The 21,933-nt window shown below is 40.2% G+C and overlaps 1 protein-coding gene across 3 annotated transcripts in view; it reads left to right on the top strand.

Moving 5' to 3' along the window:
* Positions 1–21,933, top strand: part of lyst (lysosomal trafficking regulator) — a 208,392-nt gene that overhangs the window by 141,563 nt on the left and 44,896 nt on the right. For 2 of the 3 annotated variants that reach the window (XM_055635156.1, XM_055635155.1), the window contains exons 25-31: positions 2,715–2,884; positions 3,777–4,007; positions 11,418–11,584; positions 14,478–14,630; positions 18,110–18,271; positions 19,099–19,290; positions 20,931–21,103. In XM_055635156.1, the coding sequence (XP_055491131.1) occupies positions 2,715–2,884; positions 3,777–4,007; positions 11,418–11,584; positions 14,478–14,630; positions 18,110–18,271; positions 19,099–19,290; positions 20,931–21,103 (1,248 nt within the window). The remainder of the gene's footprint in view (positions 1–2,714; positions 2,885–3,776; positions 4,008–11,417; positions 11,585–14,477; positions 14,631–18,109; positions 18,272–19,098; positions 19,291–20,930; positions 21,104–21,933) is intronic. The other variant, XM_055635157.1, reaches the window with a different exon arrangement.

The following is a 21,933-nucleotide window of genomic DNA, read 5'->3' as shown; positions in this document are numbered from 1 at the left end:
GCTACTTCTGTTAAAGTGTTTGAGGGATGGTTCCCTAGATATGCAACAGCCAGCATGTTTAGTGACAAAACAGACATGTCCTGAACTGTACATCATGTGGCAGTAATGTGCCTTAATTGATGTTGTTATCGGAGATGGCCACATACTGCCTTTCCTGATGTCATCATGAGAGCCAATTAACCATTCATTAATAGTCTCCCACTGCACAGTTACAATGGTATAGAATCAGAATATACCACACCTGATTGATTTCATGGCCTCAAAGTGTCAGTGGAAGTTAAATAGTGAATAGGTTTTTCTTTGAAATAATTCCACAATTCCTGAATAATCCCCGTCAATTGATACAATTAAGTATTTGATCAGCAGTGACTCCCTCCAAGGTGTTATGGTAGGGTAATGAATAATAATTGACTAATCATGCATTGAGTGTCTAGGTGAAGTGGTTCAATGTTCTTGTTGGATGCGGTAATTGCCTGGCACTTGTGTGGCACAAATGTTAAAGTTTATCAGATTAAATAGGAAACATGTCTGTGTTGTTGTGAATGAATGCCTGTTCCATAAATTAAGCTCTGCAAGTAGAACAGAATATGTCATAATCATTAACAAACATCTCCATGCCTGAAATCAATTAATGAAACACTGAAGATGGTTGGAGTTAGGACATCTACATAAAAAATCTGCATTGTCCTGAGGAAGAGGTGATTGACATCCATTTTTCACAAGCACTATCCACAATACTGGGTATGATTTCCACCAAAGGATTTGTTTTACCCCTGATTCCCAATGGCGTCAATTTTTCTGGAGCTTCTTGATGATACAGGTGCACAACCTTTTATCCGAAAGCCTTGGGACCAGACACTTGTCGGATTTCGGACATTTTCGGATTTCAGAATGGAAGATTTTTAGCGTAGATTAGGTAGGTAGCGCGGGCGGCTTGAAAAGTCTGGAGCAGCTGCCTCCTCCCCGGAGACCGGGAGAATCATTGCATAAATGTTAGTCAGTTAGTTTGGAGGGATTTTATGTGGTGGTGGTGGTGGTGTAGGGGTGAAGGGGGAAACTTTAATTCTTAGTCCCCTACCTACCTGGTCGGCGACTCCCAACCTCGCGGAGCTGGGGGCTCCGTCCGGCCGTGGGCGGCGCCGGTTGTAGCTCCGACCCCGGCAACTCTACCCCTGGCTGCGAGGCGCTCCAAATCCAGCGTGGCCCGTGGCCGGACGTCCCAGCTCCGAGAATGTCGGGAGTCGGCGGCATCGCAGCGCTGGGATACCAGCGGGGAGCGGGCAATGCCTTACCGGGTCGCCGTGCGGCAAGCTCCGGAGCGCTGTGGCCGCCTTCTTCCAACATTCGCGGAGCGTCGCTGGATTTGGAGCCGCGGAGCTGGGGGCTCCGTCCGGCCGCGGGCGGCGCCGGTTGTAGCTCCGACCCCGGCAACTCTACCCCTGGCTGCGCGGCTCCAAATCCAGCGACGCTCCGCGATGTTGTGTGTCGGCGGCCACAGCGCTCCGGAGCTTGCCGCACGGCGACCCGGTAAGGCATTGCTATCCCAGCGCTGCGACTCCTCCGACTCCCGACATTCGCGGAGCTGGGGCGTCCAGCCGCGGGCCGCGCTGGATTTGGAGCGCCTCGCAGCCAGGGGTAGAGTTGCCGGGGTCGGAGCTAAAACCGGCGCCGCCCGCTGCCCCAACGGCCACAGCGCTGCGGAGCTTACTGCACGGCGACCCGGTAAGGCATTGACCGCTCCCCGCCTCTCCGACTAGGTAGGGGACTAAGAATTAAAGTTTACCCCTTCACCCCCCTTCACATAAAAGCCCTCCAAACTAACTGACTAACATTTAAGCAATGATTTACAGATGTTTAAGCGTCTCCCGGTCTCCAGGGAGGAGGCAGCCGCTACAGTAGTACAGACCTGGGTTGACCGTGGGTCGTTTTGGGTCAAGTTTGGCGCCAAACGCGAGCTTTGGTGCGCAGACGACATCTGGAAAAAATGGCCGGTTTTCGGAGCTTTTCGGTTTCTGGAACTCCGGATAAAAGGTTGTGCACCTGTACTTGGTTTTACCAAACTACTGGAGTCCACCTCATCTATTCATGTTTACATTAAGGGAGTAATGAATTTTAAGTCATTTAAGAACCAAGCTGAAGTATTTCTCAGTATGGTAACGCCATTTTGATAGCATTGCCATTATCTGTTACATCATTTTGCTGCTGGTTAAGAATAAGATGAAACAACAGCAATGTCATGCATTTCTGTGCTCTAGAAATGCTCTAATTTGAGTCGTGTTTGCAAGTACAGCGAGCTAGTGGTACAATGAAAATCTTGCTTGCAGCAGCATTACAGGCATAAAGTCAGACAACACACAAAAACTTAAATGATATATAAATTACACAAATGTAAAAGATCAATCTCTCTTCTGCATTCTTGCTTTCTCGCACTCTTGCTGAATTTAGTCATTTGACTGGTAGAAGCATATTATGCAGTAACTTTCAAAAGAATATCTCTCAGTAAAATGGAAAAAAATTGCAGTACTAGGAAAAAAGAGCAGAAGGATGAGATTAAATTGCAGTTCTTTCAAAAGCTGGTACAGGAAAGTGGCTGAAGAAATTCCTTTCTGAATGAGTCTGTGATTCAATTTGTATTATTTTATAACTGAGATTTTTATTTCAACACTCCTCGGGTGTAATTTTCCTAATTCAGTTTTAACATGTTTTGTTAATAGTTGCTGGATGCATATTTCACACGGGCATCAAAGGAACAAAAGGAAAAATTCCTGAAAAACCATGGATTTTCGTTGTTGGCCAATCAGCTTTATCTTCACCAAGGGACACAAGGATTGATGGAGTGTTTTCTTGAAATGATGTTGGGCCGAGGAGTCGATCTGGATGAAGAGTATGTTCATTTTTTTGAGGATAGTGTAAAATTGTAGTGCAATCTGGAGTAATGCAAAAAAATATATTAAAGTAAAATATTGGAATAACTGATTAAGGTACTGCTAAAAGTGTGTGGCTGCACCTCCTAGAAAGGGGGAGTGATAGGGGTTCAGGAGTCTGATGGCAGTGGGAAAGAAGCTGGTTATTCAATGTGGACGTCTGGGCTTTCAGGCTCCTTTATTGTATCCCAGAAGGTCGAAGAGAAACATGGGAATGGCCTTGGTGGTGGACATCTTTGACGATGCTTCCAGCCTTCCTGATGCAACGGACTGTGAAGATGGATAGGATGGAAGGAAGTAACAAAGATGATGAGGATAGGATTGCATTCACATCATTTCTTATGACAAAAACAATTATTTTGCCTGGCTGATGTTATGGGCTAGGTTGTTGTCCTGACACATGACTGCTTATTCTTGATCTCCTCATCTCATGTACCAACGGTTGGTACTTTTGAAAGTCTCAATAATTTAAGCCGCTGTATGATGACTAAGCAAATTAAATATCAGAATCACCACATTGCAGCTGAATGCAGAGGTGCAATTGGATCTTTTCTCAAGTGTAACAATTTGCAGATCTGCTAAGAAAATAGATGCATTAACATGTTGAAACTGCAAGGCAAAACCTATACCAAAAATGGGTTGCTTCATGCTTTTCCAAAAAATATTTTTTTATATTTAGAAGAAGCTGGCGATTGTATTTACCATCTCTTCAGAATCTATTTTTGGATTACTTAAGGAGCATTAAAGCCTGGGAGTATCTGTGTCTTGGTTATAAATATATAAATATACATATTTGGCTGGTTTTATCTTACTGTTCCTCTGATGATGTCTTTTGTTTTTGAATCTGAACAGGTTAGATCCAGAGGCAATGGCTCACATTGACCCATTCCATAAAAGGTGCATTATTCCTGTGTTGGGCCTTATTGAAAACTCTCTATATGAAAATACATTGGTGCACCATATATTGTATGTTTTACTCCAGTTTCTGAATGCCTGCCCCAAGTTAGCTGATATACTTCTCGACAATGGCCTGCTGTATGTCTTATTCAACACCTTGGCAGCACTTAATGGACTAGAGAATGGGTAAGGAAGTTATTATGGTTAGTTTTAATAAACAGTACATTTCTATAATTATCTTGTAACCTTTGCAAATGCCGTAGCTCAATTTTCATTGTTAATTTTGAAACAAATGTTATGTTCTATTTGAAGTGTGAATAAAGTTCTTAAATTCCCCTACGACAGATACAGGTGTTAAACTAACAGGTTTCCTGCCCAATATTTGCTCTTACGTAATGTGGCTAAAACAGATTATTTGGGCATTATCTCATTACAACTTCTAAGGTCCTTGCTGTGTGGAAAGGCATAACTGCATTTCCTAAATTATAAGAGTAATTTTAAATCTCATCATGGCAACTGGAGAACTTCAGTTAAGTACAAAATCTTGAGTAGAAAGCTAAAACCAGTAACGATAACCATGAAACCACTGATAGTTGCGATCTGGTTCACCATCTGTTCTTAAGGGAAGAGAAACTGCCAATTTTTCTCACCCCATTGTTTGTATTAACTCTTTAGTGCAAAATTCTGAAACTGTTTAGCATAGCTCTCAGATACTTTAAAATTACAACGGGAAAAAAAAAAGTTTCTACCCATGTGCGATAAAAGAACTCTAACAAAGAACACTGGGGGAAGCACAATATAATTTGGGGTGCAAGATAATGCGCAATATTCTTTTAAAATATTTTTAATACCTATTTATTCTTTTTTTTTTAACTGATATTGTGTATATGTGAGTCAATGGCTGTTGTGTTTTGTTCTTTTTAAATCTTTTCTCCTGTGTCTTGCTTGTACGTATCGAAGGAGATGCAATGGAATTTGGTTGTACAGTTGTTGTGCAATGACAATAAACGTATTCTATTCTATTCTATTCTATTCGGACATTGAACCATTGGCAGGATTTGGGTATGTCCCTGCATAGTTTTCCATAAAAATTGTGGTGCGTCTTAATTGGAAGGTCTGTCTCACAGCTTATCACCATCTTGAATAATCTGTATTGGGCCTTTCAAACAACATCTCAAATATACATCTCCAAAAGCCCCATCTGTGTTCTGACTCAATAACAGGAACTGACCTGGCAGAAGTGGCAGTGCAGTGGTTGAGAATTGGAAAGGAGTTGCCTGGGATTGCTCAGTATTGCAGCCACAGACTAGGTAATATCAAACATTAAATTAAGCAAAGCCGTGACTACTCACAATCGAGAACCCTGCCTAAACTGATGAATCATTTCCACTCTATGTTGAATGTTACTTGGAAGAAACACTAATAACAATAAAAACAAATATGGAATACTTAAATACTAACAAGTACAGTGCCCTCCATAATGTTTGGAACAAAGACCCATAATTTATTTATTTGCCTTTGTACTTCAAAATTTTAGATTTGTAATAGAAAAAAATCACATAGTTACAGTGCACATTGGCAGATTTTAATAAAGGCCATTTTAATATATTTTGGTTTCACCATGTAGAAATTACAGCAGTGTTTATACATAGTTCCCCCATTTCAGGCCACCATAATGTTTGGGGCACAGCAATGCCATGTAAATGAAAGTAGTCATGTTTAGTATTTTGTTGCATATCCAATGACTGCTTGAAGTCTGCGATTGCTGGGTGTCTTCTCTGGTGATGCTCTGCCAGGCCTGTATTGCAGCCATCTTTAGCATGCTTGTTTTGGGGCTAGTACCCTTCAGTTTTCTCTTCAGCATATAAAAGGCATGCTCAATTGGGTTCAGATCGGGTGATTGACTTGGCCACTCAAGAATTTACCATTTTTTTGGTTTGAAAAACTCCTTTGTTGGTTTAGCAGTATGTTTGGGATCATTGTCGCTGTAGAATGAACCGCTGGCCAATTAGTTTTGTGGCATTTGTTTGAACTTGAGCAGATAGGATGTGTCTATATACTTCAGAATTCATTATGCTTCTACCATCAGCAGTTGTATCATCAATGAAGATAAGTGAGCCAGTACCTTCAGCAGCCATACATGCCCAGGCCATAGCACCCTCACCACCATGTGTCACAGATGAGGTGTTACTCTTTGGGCAGTTCCTTCTCTCCTTCATACTTTGCTCTTGCCATCACTCTGATATAAGTTCATCTTCGTATCATCTGTCCACAAGACCCTTTTCCAAAATCGAAGTCAATTTTATTTGTCACATGCACCCGAAGGTGCAGTGAAATAAATTTGCCAGCAGCGATACACTTAAAAAGAACACACAATACACAATAAGATTTAACGCAAACATCCACCACAGCATTCCTCACTGTGGTGGAAGGCAGCTAAGTTCAGCCAGTCCTCCTCCCTTGTTCACCGTGGTCGGGGCCATGAACCCTCCGCAGTCGCCGCTACGGACAGCCCGATGTACAGGCCCTCTCGTCGGGATGATCCAAACTCCAACGTCGGGACGGTTGAACACACTCCGCGGCTTGGTGTGCCCGAATTGGCACTTTCTTCCCAGAAACTGCGGCTTCAGGATGTTATAGGCCGCAGGCCGGCGGTCGGAGCTCTTCTCCAGCGATCCCCGGCAAGGGATCCCAGTCTCCGGATGGTAAGTCCACGCCACAACCGTGGCTAGACGCTCCGCAGACCACAGCCCCATGATTTCAAAGTCACCAGGCCAGCGATCAGAGCACTCCTTTCTGGCAACCCCCGGCAAGGGTTCGCCCCCACTCCGTGATGGAAAAAGTCCACGCTGCGCCCGCTGCTGAAGCTCTTGGGAAAGACTCCAGGAAAGGCCTCTCCAATCCAAGCTGTTGGGCCGCGAGGGAGGCGACATGGGAAAAAGTCGCCTCTCTGTCGAGGAGGTGACCGAAAGCAGTTCCCCCCTTTTTTCCCTCCCTACCAGTGCCCACACAAGACATACCGAGAGAAATTAAAACAAACATTTGGACACCAAAAAAAACAAAAAAGTCGAAGGGCAGCCGACTCGCAGCGCCCCCACTCACCAAACTGTGGTTGCTCTTTTAAGTACTTCTTGGCAAACTGTAACCTGGCCATCCTATTTTTGCGGCTAACTAGTGGTTTGCATCTTGCAGTGTAGCCTCTGTATTTCTGTTCATGAAGTCTTCTGAGGACAGTGGCCATTGACAAATCCACATCTGACTCCTGAAGAGTGTTTCTGATCTGCTGTACAGGTGTTTGGGGATTTTTCTTTATTATAGAAAGAATTCTTCTGTCATCAGATGTGGAGGTCTTCCTTGGCCTGCGATAATCCCTTTGCGATTAGTAATCTTACCAGTGCTCTCTTTCTTCTTAATGATGTTCCAAACCGTTGATTTTGGTAAGCCTAATGTTTGTCTGATGTCTAACAGTTTTATTCTTGTTTCTCGGTCTCACAATGGTTTATTTGACTTGCATTGGCACAACTTGGTCCTCATGTTGATAAACAGCAATAGAAGTTTCCAAAGGTGATGGAAAGACTGGAGGAAAGACTGTAGGTGCTGAGAGCCCTCTTATACTTGCATTAAGGGGGCATTTAAACACACCTGAGCAACTACAAACACCTGTGAAGCCATGTGTCCCAAACATTATAGTGCCCTGAAATGGGGGGACGATGTATAAACACAGCTGTAATTTCTACATGAAACCAACATTTGGTGAAACCAAAATGTATAAAAATACACTTTAATAAAATCTGACAATGTGCACTTTAACCACATGAGATTTTTTCTGTTACAAATCTCAAATTGTGGAGTACAGAAACAAATTAATAAATGATTGGTCTTTGTCCCAAACATTATGGAGGCCACTGTATTTACAGGTACCTGGAATGCCTCATCGACATTGACTGAGCTGGCTGAGTCCCGGAGGACACGTCTGCAAGACTGGGCCTGTGACATGTAATGCAAGAGGTGGCACTGTGGCGCAGCAGTAGAGCTGCTATCTCACAGCGCCAGAGACCCGGGTTCGATCGCCACTATGGGTGCTGTCTGTGCGGAGTTTGTGTGTTCTCCCTGTGACCCTGTGGGTTTCCTCTGAGTCCTTCCATTTCCTCCCACATACCAAAGACGCGTAGGTTTATAGGTCAATTAGCCTCTAAGTGTTTTACCCCCAAGTGTTTTGGATGGGAAAGCAGGATAACGTCGAACTAGTGTATGGATGATCAATGGTCGACGTGGACTCGGTGGGCCGAAGGGATTGTTTCCATCTCTGAAAATCAGTGCAATGGATAAACCTATTTGAACTAGGTCTCGAATAACTATCTGCTGTATATTGACAAAGTTCTTCATTTACACTGTGGACAACTTCCATTGGTTTGTACAAAATTAATATCATGCCAAATAACACATGGAAATCAAATTACTTCAAATGCAGGAAATCTGAAATGGAAAATAAAATGTAGGAAACACTCAGGTCTGGCAGCAGCTGTGGAAAAAAGAAACATTTAATGTTTCAGGTCCAAGACTCTTCATCATAACTGGCAGAGAAAACAAGTTAGTTTTCAACAGCTGAGAAGGTGGAAGATGGATAAGTAGCACAAAGGGAGTATCTCTAGCCTGAGACCAAATTAGTAAATGTAACTCTAAATCTTAGAAGGATGAGAGAGTATCTCATAGAAACATATAAGATTATTAAGGGCTTGGACACGGTAGAGGCAGGAAACATGTTCCCTATGTTGGAGGAGTCCAGAACCAGGGGCCACAGTTTCAGAATAAGGAGTAAGCCATTTAGAACAGAGATGAGGAAACACTTTTTCTCACAGAGAGTGGTGAGTCTGTGAAATTCTCTTCCTCAGAGGGCGGTGGAGGCAGGTTCTCTGGATGCTTTCAAGAGAGAGCTAGATAGGGCTCTTAAAAATAGCAGAGTCAGGGAATATGGGGAGAAGGCAGGAACGGGGTACTGATTGGGGATGATCAGCCATGATCACATTGGCGGTGCTGGCTCAAAGGGCTGAATGGCCTACTCCTGCACCTATTGTCTATTATAACAGTTAGAATCAGATTATGCTTATTTGTGTTGCTAATAGACTGGTAAATGCCCAGCAAAACAGACAATACAAATAGAAAACATTTATAGTGGGCAGAAATGGCCTGTTCAAATGTAGACTGACAGAAAGAATGAATTATATAAAGTTGGATCATTCTCAATAGAGTCCTGAAGGTTGCAGGACCAGATGGAAAATTAGGTGTTTTTCCTGAAACTTGATTTGGATCTTGTTGGAACTATGAAGTTTTAATTTAGTTTAGGTTAGTTTATTGTCACGTGTATCAAAGTACAGAGAGAAGCTTTTGTTGTGTGCTAACCAGTCAACGGAATGATAATACATGATTACAATCGAGCTATATGCAGTGTATAGATAGATGATGGGGAATAACGTTTAGTGCAAGGTAAAGCCAGTAAAGTTCAATCAATGATAGTCCGAGGGTCACCAATGAGGTAGATAGTAGTTCAAGTCTGCTCTCTAGTTGTGATAGAATGATTCCGTTGCCTGATAACAATAAGGAGTTCACGGGCAGAGAGTGGGAGTAGGATGGAGAATTAAAGCAGCAGGCAACTCTATGATTGAATGCATGTTCTGTAGAATCTGTGTTTGGTTTTTTCAAATGTGGAGAATGCAGGACACCAGATTGGATGAAGTACAACTGAATCATTGCCCCAACTGGAGAGCCATCTTCCATCCCCGAAAGTTGGGAATGGAAGAGTTCAAAAGTGTCTATTCGTCATATGCAGCAGATATCAGTTCGAACAATGATGTTCTTTCTTACTGCAGCTTTAAATGCGCATTAGACGCAACAACAATATATATACAATAAATTATCAGTTATTCTAAATGTAGTGGCAGATTTTTATATCGTACAAGAGATTACTCCCTCTAGCCGCTAAATGGACTGCATGGTTAAGGGGAATGTCTTTTTACGCATGCGAGCTCACCGTCAGAGACCTTCAGAGCTTCTTCATAGATAAGTCTTCAAAACGCAGTCTTTTGATGAATAAATTGTTGATGAAAAACAATAAGGTACATCCAAACTTCTTCCGACTCGTTACTGTAATCTTCATCGAACTCCAGCTTATTGCTTTAAACATTAGAAAACTCCTCGTGCCTCCGTTACACTTCGCATGGTCAAAGGGTAAACCTTCTCCATGCTGGTTCCAAACTAAACTAAACACTAAGCTTCTGCGCAAGAAACGTAGCTGTAAACACGGCCAAAAATACGTCATAAATCCCACCCACAATACAACGGGCAGTCTAAAATTTAAAGACACGTGCCATAATTAATGACCCACAAAACAAGCCAAATGGCCACTACACTAAGTAAACCAGTCCGTGATAGTGCAAAAGCCAAAGTACGTCAAGTGACTTTCGTAATGAAAGAGGTGTTGCATCTCGTGGAGTTGCGTGGGATGTCACGAGTGTCATAAGATGAGGCGTGGGACATGGGAAGGGAAGAGCAGGCCAGGGAGTCATGAAGGAAGTAATCCTTTAGAAAAGCTTGCAGGAGAGGGGAATATGTGGCCAGCTGCCACATAGAATAAAGTTTATGCTGATCGAATTTATGTGAGGGAAAGTAGAAAATGTTAAATCAATATATTTTTCAATGTACATTTCTTGTTTAGTTAAGGTAGCTGCTTGTTATGAAAGCGTGTGTGATGTTAGACATGAGCGACAATCATGCCGCATTCTGTAATCAGCTGACTTGGCATATTATTCTTATGGGCTCAACAGTGTAGCAGCCATGGGGATGATTCTCTTGGTTGGGGTGACAGGAATCATAGGCCATTGTTTCGCAACAAAGGGTTGGTCATTTAGGACACAAACTAGAGGAATTATCTTCACCCAGAGGGTGGTGAATCCTTGCAGTTCTCCACTCAAGAGGTTGTGAAAGCTCAGTTGCTGAGTTTATTCAGAACAAAATTCCTTAAGTATTGAGGAAATCAATGGAAATGGGGCAAGTGCAGGAAAGTGCTGCTGAGATAAAGCATTGACAATAATTTTGTTCAGTCACTGAGCAGGCACAAGGGGCCAAATGTGCTACTTATGCTCTTGAAAAAAATCGGACCGGAGGACATTCCATCCTCCATAATGGCAGAGACCAAATTGAAGCATTTGCCAGACATTTTGAATGCAAAATTCATCTTAGCTTCTTACTGTGATTCTCCAATCCAAATAGGCAATCCGATTCACTCCATCCCTATCCATAAATAGCTGTTTGCTTTGGGTATCCTTAAAGAGTGATGCAAATGACATTGTCTATTTTTTCTCAATGATGTGTTCTGGAATATTTTTTTACTTTAATATATAAACAAGTTATTCTTGTAGTTTGACCCTATTTCTCAGTAATGTCCTGGCTTAAACAGCCCCACTCGTTTCTCAGCCATCTTTAAAAGTCTTTAATAGAGGTTGTTTTTTGGTTTTATATTTGTAGAATGGCATCGTATGCAATAGTCCTGCATTAGCATTGCATTGTTTTGCTAAATTCAATGATTTTGTTTCATTATAGCATTCCATTGAGTGAGTACAGATTGCTGTTGTGTGATATTCAGCAGCTGCTGGTCGCAATTACCATCCATTCCTGCAGCTCGTCTGGTTTACCATATTTTCGCATAATAGAGGATTTAATATCACTGCTTGGATACCTGGAGAACAGCAAGGACACAAAAACTAAAGGTCGCCTTAAAATTTTCAAACTGATTACAGTCTTTCATAGGGTAAAAGTTAATCATTAAGAATACCAAATAATTTAAACATTAATGTTATTTTAATTTGTTTGTCATTTTCTTCGCAAATGATCACCATTCAAACCAGCTACCTGTTTATTCAATTATAATTGGACCTTGAACAATTTTTAAAAAGGGACAGTAGAGGATTATTGTAACCAATTCACGTTTGATAATTTTAGGAATTGCTGCAAACTAGGAAATTAGGAATGTTGTTGAAGCAACGTGAAGGATCAGCATAGAAACATAGAAAATAGGTTCAGGAGAAGGCCATTCGGCCCTTCGAGCCTGCACCACCATTCAATATGATCATGGCTGATCATCCAACTCGGTATCCGGTACCTGCCTTCTCTCCATACCCCCTGATCCCTTTAGCCACAAGGGCCACATCTAACTCCCTCTTAAATATAGCCAGTGAACTGGCCTTAACTACCCTCTGTGGCAGAGAATTCCAGAGATTCACCACTCTCTGTGTGAAATTTTTTTTTCTCATCTCGGTCCTAAAAGATTTCCCCCTTATCCTTAAACTGTGACCCCTTGTTCTGGACTTCCCCAACATCGGGAACAATCTTCCTGCATCTAGCCTGTCCAACCCCTTAAGAATTTTGTAAGTTTCTATAAGAAACATGCAGGAGTGGTAGCTAGAAAGCTCATTTCTATAATAATGTAATAAAAAGGATCTGCAGATGCTGGCTTACCCCAAAGTTAGACATAAAATGCTGGAGTAACTCAGCGGGTCAGGCAGCATTCCATCTGAAAAGTCTGAAGAAACTGTCCCAACTCGATCCGTCACCTATCCATTCTCTCCAGAGATGCTGCCTGACCCGCTGAGTTACTCCAGCATTTTGTCTAAGCTCATTTCTCGTTAGTTTTGAATTATTACAAATCAAATCATTTAAATGAAAATATTGTCATTTTTTCCTTCATTTAACTTTGTTAATACTATGATCTAATACTCAACCAGAACTAAATCAAGCTTAGATTTTGTAGGTAAAAGATAGTATGAAGGATGTATTAACAAATAGTTGAGATATTTTGTTAAGGTATTGATGTTTAATCTTTGTATTCTAGGCTGTCAGTATCCCTAAGGCATCTTCTTATATTTAAGAATATAAAAGCAGGAAAAGGGCAGCAGACAATCTATAATTATTCCTCCTTAATTTTCTTCTGGCATTTAAAGTTCAACATTTGAATGTATTACCTGACTTTGAACATGAATGTTCAGTTCTCCATTTCTTTGTCTAGGTCAAGTATAAATATTGTAAAAGTTGAAGTCCTGGGTCACCTTTCTACATCCTTACAGTTAGAGTACATATTTATTTTGCTTATTTTCTTTTGCTTGTCATTTTCCCTGTCTGTGTCAGTGGTTTATTTCAAATTCCATATGTGCTCATTTTTGGACCTCTGAATACCTCCTGAAAGTCCAATAAATAACATTCCTGGATACCTACCTGTTGTGGAATATTTTACTCACACTGGAAATAGGAATATGGTGCCATAATTTTGAGCCATAGATGCTGTACTTTCAGCACTTCAGAAATCTGTCGTAGAATCATTGAAATTTATTAACACAGCTGTGGCCTTTTGGCTCATTTTGTTCTTGCAAGACCAAAAAACGCCGAACTTTCTCTAATGCTCAGATGTCTGTCTATAGCCATGTGGAGTGCAGCACCTTAAATGATCCATCTCCTCACTTTCATTTTGCTGAACAGCTCTTTAAACCTAACAGCACCATTGTGGATCAATGAAAGACCATGTCCATGAATCTGCTGTTGGGAAAAGGGAGTGCTTTAAAATGTAAACATTATGTTACAGTGCACTAGCTTTAAAAAAGTGCCTGTAAGATAGTAAAGTTTCAAACTAAGATCTGGATTCCTGCTGGAAATTTGGCAGTCACAGCAACGTTTCATATAGCAACCCAGACACGTTAACCAAGTGTGAAGAATTCGGAAAAATATATATTTTTTCCACAACCAGAATGATTCCTAAGGGAAGCATGTGTTTCTCCTGCGATAACTACATCAAATAATTAGTCTTATGCATCAGGAACCTACACTAAGAGTGGAGTTTATACTGCCACTGCTGGTGTGTGCAAAAGAAGTGCCATTGACTTTGGGAAGTCATAACAGATGGGTTTAAATATTTGGGCACAAGCACATGGAGACTGAATTCAGAATTTTCTAATCAACAGCATTATAGATAAAATTCTGGAAATTAACTTTGACAATACCTCTTCACCCCAACCCCTTTTTTCTCCTTTACCACAGCCAGGTGCAGAAAACAAACATGGGGAGAGATGCAGGGTTTCTGGAAATGTAGGAACTGGAGGAAACCATTTAGTCAATTAAGCCATTCATCGTGCAGTTAGATCATGGCTAATTATAAAATCAAAGAATTTTATGGGATGGCAGAGAATGGGTCATTTGGCCCTAATACACATTAACCAAAACAAAAATCTAGTTCTTGCTCTCTAGCCTGGTGGTTTACAACACCTCAAGTGTTCATTGTCCTGCTACTTTCAGGGATGTGTGTCTGTACAATTCAAGTTCCTCTATTCCTCTTTGTTTCTAAATGCACACGGTAAAGGAACTAATGTGTTTTCTTTACTTTGCTTCCGAAATGAATTTCTTCACACCGCTTCTGACTAAATTCCAGTTGCCACTTTCTTGCCCACCTGATCATTGATATCTTTTTCAAGTTTTCATCTTTACTGTTCACCACATGGCAAATTTTGTTTTGAAATAGAAAAAATAGAGAGAGTTTAATGAAAGTTCTCCTTTCTTAAAGTGACATCTCAGGCAGTGTCTGTGGTGTAAATGTAATCAGTGTCTGTTCTTGTGTAGAAATGGCCATTGTCCTACAGTTCCGGGTGCTTCAGAGTGCAATTGAATTTATCAAAACCACAGCTACTCAGGATGCACAAAATATGAGTAGCTCCTTCCATTTACCTGCAACTCAGCATCATGCCATTCATCAGAAGAGGAAGAGTATTGCTGGTGAGTGTTTCAATTTTCAACTGGCTGCTTTATAGGTAACTGGACTAAATGACTATTGAGCAAGGTGTTTACACAGTTAGAATTGTATGTGATTTGTGGCAATTTCAATATAGTTTTGCAATTTTTGGTTTTATCGGTGTGTTATGATGAATTCTAATCAGCCCCTTTGTGTAAATGTGTGGAGTGAAGCATAGTAACCTTTCAAGCGGCATTGGGCTAATTTGCTTATAATTCTGCAAAGTATATGTCATTTTATTTCAAAGAAATCTAAAGTGATATATGTTATGACCAGTCTCTCAGGGTTGGGGTGTTACAAATACACAGAAATAGTTATTGAGTTTGTAGACTTATTTAAGTGTAAATAATTGCAGTTTGGTAAGAAAATGTGTAAGCATTCAATTTCTAAAACTAGAGCCCATACAGTAAAGCTTGAAATAGTTGGTTGTGATTGTGCTGTGGTTCTTTCATTCATGGGTGTGAATAAACAGAATTTAAAATACAATTGCTCTTAGTCATTTGTGTTTTTAAATGAAAGGAGCTCTTAGTGACTAATACGGAACCCAAACACAAATTAAAAGAAACTGCAATCAATGGGTGGTCCACACTGTTATTTGCAGGTTCCTGTGGCTCCTAAATGACATTCAGAATGGCAATGACCCCGAATCTATGCTGCAGTGCCCTCCATAATGTTTGAAACAAAGACCCATCATTTATTTATTTGCCTCTGTACTCCATAATTTGAGATTTGTAATAGAAAAAATCACATGTGGTTAAAAGTGCACATTGTCAGATTTTAATTAGTGCCATTTTTATACATGTTGGTTTCACCATGTAGAAATTACAGCAATGTTTATACATAATACCCCCATTTCGGGGCACCATATTATTCGGGACACATGGCTTTGTATTTGTAGTTGCTCAGGTGTGTTTAAATGCCTCCTTAATGCAGGTATAAGAGAGCTCTCAGCACCTAGTCTTTCCTCCAGTCTGTCCATCACCTTTGGAAACTTGTATTGCTGTTTATCAACATGAGGACCAAAGTTGTGTCAATGAAAGTCAAAGAAGCCATTATGAGACTGAGAAACAAGAATAAAACTGTAAGAGACATCAGCCAAACCTTCGGCTTACCAAAATCAACTGTTTGGAACATCATTAAGAAGAAAGAGAGCACTGGTGAGCTTACTAATCACAAAGGGACTGACAGGCCAAGGACGACCTCCACATCTGATGATAGAAGAATTCTCTCTGTAATAAAGAAATATCCCCAAACACCTGTCGGACAGACCAGAAACACTCTTCAGGAGTCTGGTGTGGATTTGTCAATGACCACTGTCCGCAGAAGACTTAATGAACAGAAATGATCAGCCATGATCATATTGAATGGCGGTGCAGGCTCGAAGGGCCGAATGGCCTACTCCTGCACCTATTTTCTATGTTTCTAAATACAGAGGCTACACTGCAAGATGCAAACCATTGGTTAGCGCAAAAATAGGATTACCAGGTTACAGTTTGCCAAGTACTTAAAAGGGCAACCACAGTTCTGGAAAAAGGTCTTGTGGACAGATGAGACAAAGATTGATGGCAAGAGCAAAGTATAAAGGAGAGAAGATCCAAAGCATACCACCTCATCTGTGAAACAAGGTGGTGAGGTGTTATGGCCTGGGCATGTATGGCTGCTGAAGTTACTAGCTCACTTATATTCATTGATGATGCAACTGCTGATGGTAGTAGCATAATGAATTCTGAAGGGTAAAGGCACATCCTATCTGCTCAAGTTCAAACAAATGCCTCAAAACTCATTGGCCGACGATTCATTCTACAGCAAGACAATGATCCCAAACATACAGTTAAAGCAACAAAGGAGTTTTTCAAAGCTAGAAAATTTGACACCCAGCAACTGATGATGTCCATGAATCGCAGGCTTTAAGCAGTCATTGCGTGCAAAGGATATGCAACAAAATAATAAACATGACTACTTTCATTTACATGACATTGCTGTGTCCCAAACATTATGGTGCCCTGAAATGGGGGGACTATGTGTAAACACTGCTGTAATTTCTACATGGTGAAACCAAAATGTATAAAAATGGCCTTTATTAAAATCTGACAATGTGCACTTTAACCACATGTGATTTTTTTTCTATTACAAATCTCAAATTGTGGAGTACAGAGGCAAATAAATAAATGATGGGTCTTTGTCCCAAACACTATGGAGGGCACTGTATCTAGGACAGTAGCTAAGGACTAGCTCAAAAATAAATGCTCAGATAAAGGCACTGCTCCCACAGTGTTATTCTTTTTTCTTGGGAATCAAAAATGTAAGATGTAGACTGAGATGGGGGTAATTTAGGGTTGGGGAAATAATAAATGATGCAATTCATAACCAGTGTATAAACTGGGACTATGTAATTCAAAGTTAGATCAGAGAGTAGATTTGGCAATTCAGTTAGAAAATCGGACTAATTTGAAGTTAAAAAATCAGAATGGTGATTGGGATTGTGTGATTCGAAATCGGTGTGAGATTCAGGATAGTGGATCTGTCTAGTTGGGTGGGGGGGGGGGGGGGGGTGGTTAGAAAAATCAGAGTTTCTATTGGAATAATGCAGTTTGAAGTTAGAAAACCAGTGTATAGATTGGGACAGCATAATGCCAAAGAGAGAATGTTCAGAGACAGGAAAAAAATGCTAGAATATGCAGCAATTCAGGACCTTACTTCAGACGGGTCAGTCTGAAGAAGGGTCCTGACGCAAAATGTCTGTCCGTTGTATCCACAGAGGTTGTTTGGACCGCTGGGTCTTTTTGCTCAAGATTCCAGCATCTCCAGTTTCTTGTCTCCATGAAAATGGATGCTGTTTGTCATCTCTGGATTGCATAGTTTAAGAGGCTGCAGGTTGATGGGAGCGACAGAATTAATCTACAATTATCTTGTTTTGCACTGAACAAAATCACCTTTATCTTGTCTCACATTCTCCAAATTATAGTAGCTGCTACTTATTTCAATGTTTTTATTTTCCTTTCCTCTCTTAGAGGAATGTATTCATAGCTGGTCTTGAATGGTGGAAGGAACGATATGTTCACAATAAAGCTGCGGGCAAACACTTTAAAAGGGAGGGCCTGCAATATTTTCAAAGTCTTAGGGTGACTCATTGAGTATAAATTTGTTCTTTGTATTACATTCACACACACACAGACAGGTGAAAGAATATTTGTTTAACTCTTTATGAACATTGCTGGGCCTATTGTTTGCTATGTATGTAAACATAGGTTGAACAATTTTATTTAACTCTTTAATTGTTTTCTGAATTTTTGAGGAAAACAATCAATTATTAATTTGAGAAATGACTTCAGAACTTAGTTGGGAAATGTTTAGCTGGATGTGGGTTTTGCAAACTAATGTAATCCTTTGCAGGCAGTACCATTTTAGCCATTGTTTCACTCTCCCCTGCATATATCTCTATATTTTGTTTATTTACAACAAGGTTCAATTGCATTGAAAGATTCCATTATTCCACGGCTACCAAGACAACATTTCTCCTCGTATGGTCACCTTCCAATGGCCTATAGCTTGAACCTAGTGCATCAGGAGTCATCCTTGCCACTCCCAACTGGATCCATATCTTATTCTTTCCCTTCAGAAGCAGGTGTAGTAATGGACTTCTGAATTCAGATCCTGGAAAACCATTTCATTCAGAAATGTTTTCTGTCAACAGCAGACTGCAAAGTATGCATTGTCGATGTAAAAAAAATCACCTCTGATACTGTAAACCTACCAGACCTTTGAAGACATTGTTTTAAATTGCCAGTATGTTTCAGCATGAAGTAGATAGACTCCGAAATGGGAATTAGAAATGCTCAGAAATAGAATATCAGCAAAGTCTTATGTATTTTTAGGTTTACAGTATTAAGTTCAAATCAGTGCTTGAATACACCTTAGTGCCACTGATTTGTTTGCAGTTCTGCTACAACAGATACTAACCAAAACAATGCTGTCATAGAGTAGAGATAAACTATTACATTTGAAATTATTTTGGATATAATTTATTCACCAATTTACATAAAGTGATGTTTTGGCAGTATATGTGGCTTTTTGCCTTTCACTATTGTAAATCTAGTACTCCTTTCAGCTGCAGACAGTTAATTTGTTAATATTTACAAAAACATCTGTGAAAACATTTACAAACCTTATCAATCTGGCAGGTAAGATCATTTTAAATGTGACATCATCAGAAGCATGTGTGATAGTGATGGTTGAAATCATGTGCTACCAAAACAAATCTTTCTTTGCTCTTATGTGCCTCATGCTTTCCCAGCTTGACGGAGTTTGGTTTATTGTTGCTTGAGCTTAATAGTGTCTCTAAAAGAAGTAAAATGTATAATCTTGAGATAATCTTCAGCGTGATTGTAAATAAAAAGTAGTCAGTTCATAAACTTTACTGAAGCTGGATTTAACATGGATTCTTATTGCTAGGTTCTCACAGGTTTTCAGCTGCTCCATCTGATGCTTTGTTGATGAAGATGCGGTCAATGGCTAGCGATGAACTCTCTATTCTAATGCAAAGGAGAATGAGCCATGAAAACGCAATGAGAGCAACTGAGACAGAGTTTGTACAGAGACTACAGAGACTCACCATTTTATCTGTTAACAGGTTGATCTACCAAGGTAGGTGACTGAGTTACCATTTACTCCACTTACATAGCTTATTCTTATTTGAGTACACAGATGCCAAGTTTCTTACCAAAGTAGCCAGACTTTATTGTAAAGTTATCCCATCATGCAGGGCTTCTCAATCAAGCACACTATTGACTTCACTTTACTCAAATTCACTTTTCATTTATTCTCTATTTATATCTGTAACGCAACCATATTAAAGGCGATTTGTTACCATTAACATGATTGCACTTGTGCAATTATAATAATTGACAGTCCTACTTTAAATTTAACAGAAATGGTAGAAATACTGTTAAATGTGATTTTCAAAGGGAAAAAAATTGGTAGATCAAGCAGGTCCAAATTAGCCCAATCATGATAGGAGTGACTGTGTAAAATATTTAGGATGCAATCTAAATATTTAGAAATGTGTTTGAAATGCCAGAAACATTCCTATTGACTTTTTTGACAGCTATGCATATTGGCCAGCTGCATTTCTGAAGCCATGTCCTGATTTAATCCTGTCATGTGATGGGATTTGTATCCAGAAAACCCTGTCCTGAGAAGTGTTGTGGAGTTTAGTTTAAAGATACAGCATGGAAAATGGGCCTTTCGGCGCACCGAATCCACGCCGACTGACATTCACCTGCACACTTGTTCTATCCAACATCCTAGGGACGATATATAGAAGCTAATTAATCTACAAATCTGCACAACTGGATTTTGGGAGTAAACCGGAGCACCCAGAGAAAACCTACGCCATCACAGGAAAAATGTACATAGTCAGGATTGAACCTGGGTCTCTGGCACTGTAAGGCAGCAACTCAACCGCTGCACCATAGTACCACCCTGCAAGGAAGGTCTCTTTGTACATCAACTTGAATGAAGGAAGGACTTGGTGGGCAGGGGAGTGTTTAGTGTGAATATCTAAATTCTAGGCTGTCATTTATTACTTTCCATCAGCTATGAAAATAACTATTTCAATAAAAGAATGCAGGTCCTTTGGGAAAAACTACAAAGATTAATTCTTAAATGTGAGTTTACAGACTGGTACCCTGCTGTTATCTGAATTACTCAATTGACAATGAATGCCACAACAATACATTGTCAGTTGGTGCACCTGCAGGTTTGGAGCAATTGTGGTTAAATGGTAAAAGGGGTAAAATTGGGTGAAATGGTTTAAAGTTTCTAACTGATAGCCTTCTAGACTGGATTTATTTTCACAACCTGCACTTGGTGACCAAATGTCCCATTTTTCTATTCAGTTAAGTAGAAACAATTTTTAAAAAGCAATACTTAAATATGTATTGTTTTCAGAGAAGAGACAAGTAATTTCAAAACTAACATCAAGAGCAGTATGTTCCCTTGTAGAATGTTTTAATTTTTAATTATGAATGAAATAGGAAAATCAAAGTCTCTGAGGACACAGTGAATCTCCTAAAAACTGCCTGTGGGTTTTGTTTGGTAACTCCAGGCATCATTTGTGTGCTTGAATTGTCAGCCAAATATTGTTGCCAAAATAGGTTAAATGCTTCAATAGCCAAGGCAGTGTAAACATACAATTACACTGTGCTATTCATTGCTTACTTAAAACTATATATTTTTAAATCTGGCTATATGTGTTGAAATGTGTCATTCTTTTACTTATTTAGAGCTTGACTCTGACTTTCTGGATTTATTGAGCACATCTGAATATTCACATCAGAGTGTGGTCCCTGAGGGAGAAGGATTTGAGGAAGGTGCATCAGAACTACCCAACAACAACGTAAAGATATTCCAGAAAGAAATGCTAAAATTGATGATTGAAGGAATTAAAATATCCTTGGTGAGTGATTTGATTCTTAATGTTGAAATGGTAATTTAGTTCAGAAATTATTGTTGCAATGTGGATAGAATTTTGGATCCCACATTGGTATGCTGCATATCTGGTGAGTTGTTACTCTATACAGGACTTTGCCAAAGGATTTGAATGTCATTTATTACGCATGAATCTCATGGGAAGGCTTACTTGATCCAATTATGCTTTTTATCTTCATCAACAACGTTAAGCTTGACCTGGCCGGACTGCCTTCTGGCATCTGCACGTACTATTTCTAGATGTGGAGAGCCAAGTGAGCTGACCTGCTGTACCTGATGTGCGTCCACTGAGGCAGAATGGGCTCTGCGTTGTGTCTCCAGAGATACTCAAAGCCGATTGGAACAGATGTAAAAACATTTTGAAAGACTTACTATGTTCCAATATGAACCCTCCCTCATGTAAGGTTGAGCGTGAGTTGCAAAGTGCATGCGGGTTCACTCGTTAGTGAGTTAATGCTCTAACACAGGACTTGATGATGACACTAGGATTGAAGTATCAGTCCTCTCAAAGACAATTGTGTGAATGGCTGAACTAGTGGATCCCTATCAGCCAGCAAGGTCTGGCCCACACAAAGAGCCACCTGGGGTACTAATTACACCCGTTTCGGGATCCTTAAAGTCTACTTCCTTAACCAAAATTTTGGTGATTTGTACTAATGAACGTTTTTGCAGCTCTGTCTCAATTTTTTTTTTACTAATGTTTTATTGAAGTGCATTGCGATGTTTTACTCTCCTGAAAATGCGACATTGGCAGACGTGTTTGGCTGGTGTGTGGAAATCTGCAGACTTTGCCTTCTG

Source organism: Leucoraja erinacea, chromosome 5, assembly GCF_028641065.1.
Source record: "Leucoraja erinacea ecotype New England chromosome 5, Leri_hhj_1, whole genome shotgun sequence".
Classification (NCBI taxonomy): Eukaryota; Metazoa; Chordata; class Chondrichthyes; order Rajiformes; family Rajidae; genus Leucoraja; species Leucoraja erinaceus.
The sequence above is the reverse complement of the archived record's forward strand: the minus strand, read 5'-3'. Positions and strand labels throughout refer to the sequence as shown.